The sequence below is a fragment of the Gavialis gangeticus genome, unplaced genomic scaffold, assembly GCF_001723915.1.
Source record: "Gavialis gangeticus isolate Ggan-Ray unplaced genomic scaffold, GavGan_comp1, whole genome shotgun sequence".
In the NCBI taxonomy this organism is placed as follows: Eukaryota; Metazoa; Chordata; order Crocodylia; family Gavialidae; genus Gavialis; species Gavialis gangeticus.
The window spans coordinates 7,941,022-7,951,577 of NW_017729017.1; the positions used below are offsets into that span (position 1 = coordinate 7,941,022).

Here is a 10,556-nt window from a genome sequence, read left to right on the forward strand (position 1 = left end):
TTTTAATGAGCAGGAAGTGTTTTGTGTGTACATATGTAATGCTAATGAATAAAGAGGATTTTGGTTAATTTTATTCAGTATTCAGCTTTAGGTTTAAAGGGTTACTGCTCAAATTTGGCCCTTTTACAAAACCTAAAACTAGTAAAAAATGTGATCTTTTAAAATTAAATTTCCATGGAAACTGCTATTTTAAAATATGCTTTCAACTGTAGTGGGGCTTTTTTCTTCCTGAGGAAACAATTTGAAATTGTATATAAACAGACGAAACTGCTGTAATGTGTTTTCACTGGCCTAAAAAAATATAACAAGTTAACAGCATAAATTATGGAAAGTAAATGTAATTAAGTTCATGTTTACCAAGTTGAGTGGAGGGGAGTTACAGGAAAACAGGTGGAGATATAGACAATCAGGAGGATAAATGATAGGCTTTTAAACTGGAGGTTATCTCTAAACTTAACTCGGAAAAGGAAAAGAACTCTAATGAATTGGATCAAGGAAGCAATGTGACTGTAAGCTCTGCTGGCACAGGGAAGTTTCTTTCTTTACAGAGTACACCTGCTAATGACATCCCTTTTGTTACAAAGGAGTTTGTTTTCTTGTGATTGAATATGCACTCTCAGGTCTTTTCAAAATCTGTTTATGCAGATCTGGATGAAAAACTTGGGGCTGTGATTCTACAGAATTCCCTCCACTTGACTGTACTGGGAGAATGAATACAAATTTGGATAAACCAAGGGGTTTCCTGGTGTAAAAGATGCATGGCAGAAGACACAACTTGGCTTCTTATCCAGGATGATTTTGCATAAGTGAAACAAAGGTAAATGAGACTGTATTGCTAATGCAGTAAAAATAACCACAGCATTTTCTGCATCTCTGTTTCAAGAGCTAGGAGTGTGGTGGTGTAGGACTCAATCCTGCTCTTCCTGAAGCCAGTGACAGATTTCCAGAGCCTTTTGTGGGAACCAGATTAGAACCAAAAAAGAAAGAGTGGTGGAAAGAGGAAGGGAGGGATCCAGCTGTTTTCTAGATAATTGAGGGGGCTTATTTCTTTCCTAAGAGTGGCTTTATGCCACTTCAGCATCAGGCCACCACTGTAAAGCTGGTTTGTGTTGAAAGATCCTTAATTGCCACCTAAAGTCTTGTCCCTCTAGAGCTGTGTCTACACTGGAAGTGCTTTACCAGTGTAGTAACATTAATGTACTACACCAGGCAAGTCTGTAGCTTGGATCCAGCTATGCTGGCAAAAAACGCACTTTGGATGGGTACAGGACAGCCACTTCTATTGGGAAAATTAAGCTATCCTGGGATAAGTACAGTTTTGGAAGTATGTGACAGCAGATGCCCCTGCATAGCTGTATATAAGTTGAGTCAGTCAGGGATCAGACCTCACATCCCTAACAGTTGTGCTGACAGAACTCTGTACTGTAGACTGAGCCTACAGTGAGGTTTCTGCCCATATGACTATCTTGGTAAAACACACTAGTGCGGGTGGTGTTACATTGATTTAACTGTCCTTAAATTGCTATAGCATCTGCTGTTTCAGGGAACTGCCATGGTCATACCACTATCAGAATGGCTATTCCAGTACAACTGCATATACACAAGGCTTCATGAGCATAGCCATGCCCATGTGAAATAATCACACTGCTAGGCAGAGCTATGCTGTTAGAACACTTGTGCATGGACCAGTTGTTAGGATTTCCTGTGCTACTTCCTTCCCCAGGTAAGAGGATGAATGACTGGCTTTCTCACATCTCAGCCATTGCAGGTGGCCGTAATGCCTGCTGGGAACTCCTGGTGGTAGCATAGGTTAGAAACCTAAATATTGCTGTAGTTTAGGCCTGGGGACTCGCCTGCCACAAAGCAGTCCTGGGTTCATGGCAGTGCATTAGTGGTTTAAAACTGCCTTGGTGCCCTTCCCATGCTGTACTAACTACCCTTCAACTAGAGAAGAGGGCTGGATCACAATATTTATTTTTTGTTGTGACAATCTGTCTTGTTCTACAGCTGATGTTAACTTTTAACAGCAGAGCCCTTGTCTATGAACTGTCATCAAAGCTGGGAAATAATGTAGTACTTCCATCCCCTGTTGTGTTCTTTACCTGCATTATGGTGGCTGATAGGAGGCACAGAATTATTTTCTATCTTCAGGTACCAAGAAACAACTTCCAATCTAATCTTTACAGCTGTCATTGGAATCAATGAGCTAAATATGAACAAGGTGCTCTAATTTCAGAATAAGTTTCTACACATGGCATTATTGAACTTTAAATTCACACCTTTCCTTTAATCTGAATTAACCTTGTATAGACTGTAGTTGGATTATTATTCTCCATCCACACCAAGTGACTTTTTAAATCCCTGTTACTCCAAACTATTAACTTGAATGGGTATTAAGAACTATTCACCCTTTTGCAGGATTAGACCATGTAATTTCATTGCAAGTCCAATTGTTCAAAATCTTGCAGAAAATGTTTATCAGTTTGCGAGACTGTGCCTCTACTTCCACAACAGGGTTATTTGCATCTGTTTAAAAAAATCCCAAAACAATCAAAGGGGTAATTATGTTAAGGGTTGGCCCAAAGTAAGTTCCTATGCTTTACAGTGCATTAAATACCGCATTGTTCACAGAAGTCATGTTGCCAACAGCTAGCAAAGGCCAAAGCACATAAACAGGTCATAATCTCCACTTCTCTAGGTGTGAACCATAAAGCATGTATATGACACTTGCACTTATTTTTTTTTCTGTCTTTTGTCAAAATTCAGATTTGAATCTGTTTAGTCATTTTGTGCCGTGAAAATTAAATTAAAATAAATTGCAGTGCAATTCATAGACATTATATAATTTCTGATATTAGAAGCAGCTCTATCTGCAATGTAATTTAATAATGTGTATATGAACCTACTGACTGATGATGTCTTTGAAATCAGTCTAAGAGGAGGGATACTGAGATCTGCAGACTGCAATACTCTTAACACTACTTAACGAATATGTTTCCTGAACTAACTGAATGAGCACCCATTACATCTTGGGTAGAACTGAAAATTAGGAGGCAAATTGTTTGGTACATCAGGAGTATATAGAAGACAGCTGTCTATACCATTCACAGTCTCAGTTTTCATTGAAATAAAGTTTTTTTGCACCTTCTGCTTGCAAAGTTGATGTAAAACATGAGTCAAGTATAAACTAATGCCTGCCCAAGTCTGCAAAAAACCTCAGGATAAGGGCTTTGAGGAGTGCGAGCCCCTTTAGTTGTCTGACTTTGAATCCCTGGAGATGCCATAATTTGCAGATATAAATTTGGCAGTTTTCTGAGATACAACAGAATTTGGCATCTTTGTGGCTGAATCCACAATTTAATTGCAGTCAGAGATCTGGATCTCTGCACCTTGCTGGGACTTGTCTGCCCTCCCTGTGAGGGGAAATTAATTGGATTAGAAACCATATACTGCACAAACAAGCAGGACAGGGTTAAGAAGCTACAGCTAGCATAATCTACAATACAGACTTCTGATGGCATAGCTGGCTCAGTTGGGAGAGGAAAGGAAGAGGTGTGATCCCTGATATGGTTGGCAGAATCCCCAAATGTAGATTCTGCTATCCAGTCAAAACTATAAGCTATTTGTATAGTATATTTCATTGGAATAGAGTGCTCCTACAGCAATAGAAAGCATAGCTTTCCTGGTATGCTTGTGCTTGGAAAAAGGCACTTTTACTACATATGTGTCTCTAGAGTCCTGTTTGCAGCCTAGGAATAGAGGAACCCTGAAGTGTACCTGGACAGCTCTTTGTCTTGGAGAACAGAACAACTGGAAAGACCTGGGCCACAGAGAAGATGAAACTAATGGCAAGCTCCTTTTTTCCCCAGCATACAAGATGGGAGAAGAAGCTGGACTGTCTAAGGTTGACACCAATGTCATGGAGCCATTCAGAAAATGCATTAAAAAATCTGTGAAAAAAATTCATTGTTGAACATAACCATTAATTTACTGAACATCAAGGACTATATTCAACTGCAAGCTATAGTTATGTGTATTTTGGGGGAGGAAGGAAGAACATTTTATGAGCTAAATCAGCATGGTAGAATTTAGGTGTTTGTAACATAAGATTACACAAGGCCCTCTCAATAACAGACAGAATACAGATGACTTCTAAATGAGTATTCTTAGTAACTTAATAACCTTAAAGAACAAAAGGCATCTACAGTTCCAGTACTGTGAACTGTCTTCAGAAACTGCTTTTCTATGTATAAAGCCCAGCTTCTAGCATATTGTGATTGCCATTGCACTATAAACAAAGAGCATTTAGATGGCTGTTAGCCACAAACATTATTAAAACAGGAAATGGAGAAATGTACCAGATCTTTTCCAGTGGTCATTATGTATAAAGGCACAACCTCACATAAAATGTCTGTTTCCATCACTTTAGTTAATTAGAGACACAATAGTAGATCCTCACAAAACTGCAATTAGAAGCCTGAAGGAAGGATGGGCTTTTGTATGGGAGACATTAAGACACTCTCACTGGTTAGGGATAAAAATCAAACAACAGAAAGTTAAAAGAATTTCTCCCAGATACCCTATGCCTTCCTGTAACAGAAGAACAGGAAAGGGGTCAAAATTGAGGGGCATATTATATGTCACTAGCCTGTGAATTCACAATAGAGGGGATTAAGATAAAAAAACAACAGGTAAATGACAAGACACATGGCATCTATATTTAGAATGAGAAGCATGTTAGATACAAAAGAGCACATGTAATTATTGTGGGTAATTACTTCAATTGTATATCAACCTCGCATTTATAGATACCACAATCCAACTTGCCTGTACAAATGTATTTTGCACATGCAACAGCATGCCTAAATTGTTGAAGAACCAGACCCATTAACAGAAGTTGTGTGTACATTAAAATACCACAGAAACAATTCATCCTATTCCTTCATAGCAAAAGATGATCACTAGGAAAGTGAAGAAAATTTTTTGTACTCTTTTCTCAAACATCAGCTGTTGAACAAACATTTAGATAGGTGCCTGTTAAGACTGACTGCTAGACCAGCGGTTCCCAAATGGGGTCACAACATCAGCAGATGGGGTCACGCTAAACAGGAACCTGGGGTTTTCCATTTGCTGCAGGAAAGCACGGATTTTCCCCTTTAAAGGAGAAAATAATGGATTTCTCCTTTAAAAGAGAAAAATGCAGGAAAATGCATAATTCCAGTCTGCAAGGGGCTGCTTGGCATGGGGGGGGAGTAGGGGAGGGCAATCAGAAGCAGGGGTGCCATGTGCACATGTGTGTGCACATGCATGTGCCAGCGAAAAGCAGTGGTGGAGAGCAGCTCCCACAGCTCTCTCCAGGTAAGTCTATGGGGGCAGGAGAGTAGGGGAAGGGGTACAGGTGATGTGGCAGGGGGGTGGTAGAGCACAGGTGACATGGGGAAGGAGGGCAGGGGGGCCAAGGTGACATGGCAGGGTGGGCATATGCTGGGCAGCAGGGCAGCCCACATCCTCCCCCCCTCCATGGACTCAGCTCTGGCTGTGCTGCCCATGGGGGAGCGAGGGCTGGGGAAGCTGGGCATCAGTCTTCACTCAGGATGCAGCAGCCTCTGCCTCCCATTGGCAGCAGCCGAGGCTCTGGCACTGCTAGGGTAGGGCAGGGAGCTACGGGGGCCCTGGCCTTGAGGCACCTGGGGTGGGTGGGGGCTGTGGGTTGGGAGTGAGGGACCATACTGACAAAATGGGGTCATACTGAAGAAGTGGAGTCATAAATGGGGTCATGCTGAGGAAAAGTGTGGGAAGCACTGTACTAGACTATAGTGATACAGCAACTCTGATTCACGCAACCATAGGGTGCTTATTCAAGCAAAATTCTTAATAAGTAGCTTGTATTTTTTCTGCTTTATCCCCAGGTTAGAGGAAAGTATATGGAAAAAAAAAAATCAATAGAAACAACAGGCCACTACAAGTCATCCCAGCCCAAAGGAAAGGCAACAAAAGGGCTGGGTAACCCCTGTGGCTAAGTAGGGGACTCAAACCTCCTGTATCTGAAAAGAGAAGCCTACAAGGGTTGGAATTCAAGTAACAGCACCAAGGAGGCGTATTCAGCACTGGCCCCACCTGTAGGGAGTAAACTAGAAAAGCCAAGGTCTAAACTGAACTCAAATTGGCTACGGCAGGGACAACCTTGGACCCTTGCTAAACCAAATGGGGCAGCTGACAACCGACATCCAGGAAAAAGCTAATGTCCTTAATGACTACTTTGCATTAGTTTTCCACCAGCCCAAGGGGATCACCCTGCCTAACAAGATGCAGGATTACCAGGACAGGGGTGAACACACACTCATCATTGGTGAAGACCTCATGAAGGAACACCTTGAGAGGCTGGACACCCACAAATCAGTTGGTCTGGATGGCATGCACCCAAGAGTGCTAAAAGAGCTGGTGGACATCATAACACAGCCATTGGCAAGGATATTTAAGAACTTGTGGCACTTGGGTGAGGCTCCTGAGGATTGGAAGAGGGCCAATGTGGTGCCCATCTTCAAGAAAGGGAGGAAGGAAGGATCCAGAGAACTACAGGCCAATCAGTTTGACCTCAATCCCTGGAAAGACATTGGAAAAAAAAAAAAGAAACCATTAAGAACAAGCTAATGGAATGCAATATCCTGAAGAGTAGGCAACATGGCTTCATTGTGGGTAGGTCTTGCCTGATGAACCTTATTTCCTTCTACAACCAGGTGACATGTCACCTGAACAAAGGAGGGGAGGTAGACATCTACTTGGACTTCAAAAAAGCCTTTGACTTGGTCTCCCATGAAGTCCTCATGGTTAAACTGGGGAACTACAGCTTCAACAACCTTACAGTCTGACGGCTGGGGAACCAGCTCTGTAGCTGGACCCAGAGAGTGGTAGTCAATGGAATCATATAAAAATGGTGTATGGTGACCAGTGGTGTTCCCCAGGGCTCTGTACTCAGATCAGTACTTTTTAACGTATTTACCAATGATCTGGGCTCAGGTATCAGAAATAAACTGGCTAAATTCACTAATAACACCTAACTATGGGGAAGTGTGGTCACACCACAGGATAGGTTGGCAATTCAGGCCAACCTGGACAGGCTTGCAAGGTGGGCAGACCAAAACCTGATGGCATTCAACACGAAGAAATGCAAGGTGCTTCAATTCAGGGGGAGGGGAAATCCATATCACACTTATAGGCTCAGCAGTGCTACACTTCCTAGCACCACAACCAAAAGGGACTTGGGGGTCATGACTGACCGCAAGAACATGAGCCACCAATGCAATCCTGCAGCTGGCAAAGCAAACAAAACGCTGGCTTGCATCTATCAATTCATGTCAAGCAAGACCCAGGAAGTCACCCTCCCTTTGTACTCGGCCTTGGTGAGGCCACAGTTGGAGTACTACATCCAGTTCTGGGCTTTGCACTTTAGGAAGGATGTGGAGAAGCTTGAGAGAGTCCAGAGGAAAGCCATGCGCATGATCAGAGGAGAAGAGAACAAGTGTTATGAGTAAAGGCTGAGGCACATGGGACTCTTCAGCCTGGAAAAGTGAAGGCTCAGGGGTGACTCGGTGGCAGCCTATAAATATATTAGGGGTGTGCGCCAGGAACTGGGAGAACGTCTGTTCACCAGGGCACCCTAAGGGAAGACAAGGTCTAAGAGTCACAAACTCTGGGAAGACCATTTTAGACTGGACATAAGGAAAAACTTCTTTACTGTCTGAGTTCCCAAAGTCTGGAACAGGCTCCCCCCAGAAGTGGTGCAAGCACCTGCTTTGGACGCCTTTGGATGATTGGATGCTTACCTTGCTGGGATCATTTGACCCCAGCAGACTTCCTGCTCTTGGGCAGGGGGCTGGACCCAATGATCTTGCGAGGTCCCTTCTAGCCCTAATGTGTATAAAATCTATGAAGTAAAGAGCAAATTCACTTTAAGTTGTCTTTAATAGAAATTATAAGATCAACAGAAAAATGTTGCACCTTTTGAAAGCTTGCATTAAGAAATCCACCCAATGAAAAAAAATCCATTAAAATCTTTGTAAGACAGAAGGGAGACATGACAAAAATAATCACTGGTGACATTTTTATTCAATTGATGTCACAAAAGCTTTGCAAAATAAATCATAAAAACAACAAAATAAGAGACAAAGCAAGTTTGTTTCATATTTACAGCCACCATATTTCAGACAGAGGTGACAGGAGTATGTAAACCATACAACAATTTATTTTTTAGAACAATTAGAGTTTATATTATATTATCTTTTTAACCACTGAAAGAAATCTGTGCATTCCCAACTGCCCAAGGTACCCGATTCCAATCCTCAGACTCTTCCTTGGAATGACTTTCGCATATATATTTTACATATATATATAAAAAAAAAGTTAGAGACACTTTTATCTCTTTGTAAACAAACAAAAATCCTCAAGTTCATTTTTCCAGGCATTAATAAGGTAACACAATAGAATTAATACTAATGCTTTCTTTTTTGGCTATTAAATTAAAAAAATATTGAGTGAAAGGTGAAAACAGACTAATTTAGGATTATCTTATTCTGTTGGATTCTGGATAACAATCAGGAAGTAGTCTTTATCTGTAAGAAAAAAAAGGAATGTTAGTGGCCCATTATTAGTATTAATTTACTTATTACAATAAATAACTAATAAATAGGTCTTCTCATTCATATGTACTTGAATTCCTTTGCATATTAACATGCTATGAACAAATTAAAACCAACAGCAAAAACTCATTAATGAATAAAGCAGCTTCAGCACACACATCCATGGCCAATCTCATCAGTCTCTCTAATTTTACCATGGACTAATACAAGTAGCCTCTATGTAATGGGATGTTCCCAAGTAGCAGTCCCAGATTCTCTCTCAGAATTTGCTTCCAACTCATGCATGAACTCATGCAACAAAGGTGGGCTGAGCGCAATGGAAATCCCTACATCCTGCAGGCAGATTACAGAATCACAAAATAGTAGGGTTGGAAGGAACTTCAAGATGTCATGTAATCCAACTCCTTGCTCAAGGCAGAATCATCCCTAAGCCATCCCCATCAAGTATTTGTCTAAGACTGCAGGACTACAGTCAACATACTTGTCTTTGGTCTGAAATAATGCTCACTACACCTTTTCTTCTTCCACATGGAGATTCAGGAGCACTGAATGCACATAAGCAGTGTATTTGGCACTAGCACACAAGGGTCCTCCTTGCCATGTGTAGGCATTCTGCCTGAGTCATCACCTTCTCAACACAGCCACCACCACAGCTCCAATCAGGGTGAGGGGCCATCTGTCCTAGGTGAATTGCAACCATATTGCCCCAATTTCTTGTGTAACACTTATCTGGTGACTGAATGAAACATGCAGACCTTCTCTTGGTTAGCTATTTTCTGCTTAAGTTTCCACCAATGCTACCATTTAAGTGAAGTAAATGTGTTGGTAATCACTGCTGGCACCATAAGCTTCTTCAGTTTTACTCTGAAAAGTGGGAGCAATGGTGGTAAATTAACCCTGTGTTAGAAGGAACTTTCTAGATCTGCCAGTCTAATCCCTCTGGTGCAGACAACCACACCCTATAATTCCTTTTCATAAACTGAACAGGCTCTATTCCATTCTATCTGGCCTGCGGGGCCCTTAAAAAAATTTGAAAATTAACATTTTTCTGTCTTTGGTTCTTGTCAAAAATGACAGGAACCAGGAGCAGTGGGACCCAGGGGAAAGCCGGTGGGCTCCCACAACAGCAAGGCCCGCCCAGCCCCCCCCCTCCAGCTGGAAGCCCCAGCAGGGGCTTCTGGCCTGGGACCAGGTGGCTGCACCAGTGCAGGAACCTCAGGTAAGTGTGTGTGTTGCAGGGAAAAGCGGCCCCTTGCCCACCCTGTGACCGGCGCTCCCTGCTGCAGCTGCTCAGAGCCCACGCGGGGCTGTCCTGAGCAGGCACAGGCAGCCCCATGCGGGCTGCGAGTCGCTGCAGCATGGGATGCTGGCCACAGGGTGGGCAAGGGGCCACTCCCCACCCCTGGCCCCATGCTCAGCACCAGCTCATAATCCACCCCCGCTGCCAGCCTCGGCCCTGCGCTGGCTCTGGGTTCTCCTGTGGGGCTGCGCCACGGTGACAGCAGCTGCAGCCCCCCTGCTTGCTGCACGGGGCAGTGTTGGCTGCAGCTGCCTGCCTGGAGCTCGCACACTGGGAAGCCCAGAGGCAATGGTGGCAAACACTGCCTGGTGCCCCATGCTGAAGCTGCTTGCAGCCCATGTGGGGCTGCTTGTGCCTGCTCAAAACAAAATGAGGGCAGCGGGTACATGGCAGGATTCCCTACTTGTGCCCCTTGCCCCCCAGCCAAAGCCCCTGGCCCCCAGCCTGGGCTCTTAAGCCATCAGCTACCTAGAACCTGGGCCAGCTGCAAACATCTGCTGCTCCTCTGCCCTGGGCCCTGCCAGTGCCTGCTCGGGACAGCGCTGGGTGGGCTGTGAGTGCCAGCCACAGGGAAGGGGAGCAGCCACTTTCCCCTGCATCACCACCAGCTCGTTCCCTGC

At 43.5% G+C, this 10,556-nt stretch overlaps 1 protein-coding gene across 1 annotated transcript in view; it reads right to left on the reverse strand.

Moving 5' to 3' along the window:
• Positions 1-8,086: 8,086 nt before the first annotated feature.
• The window catches only part of DYNLRB1 (dynein light chain roadblock-type 1), an 18,118-nt gene continuing 15,648 nt past the window's right edge, over positions 8,087-10,556 (reverse strand). The window contains exon 4 of the mRNA XM_019513090.1: positions 8,087-8,609. Coding sequence (XP_019368635.1) covers positions 8,566-8,609 — 44 coding nt within the window. The 3' untranslated portion in view covers positions 8,087-8,565. The remainder of the gene's footprint in view (positions 8,610-10,556) is intronic.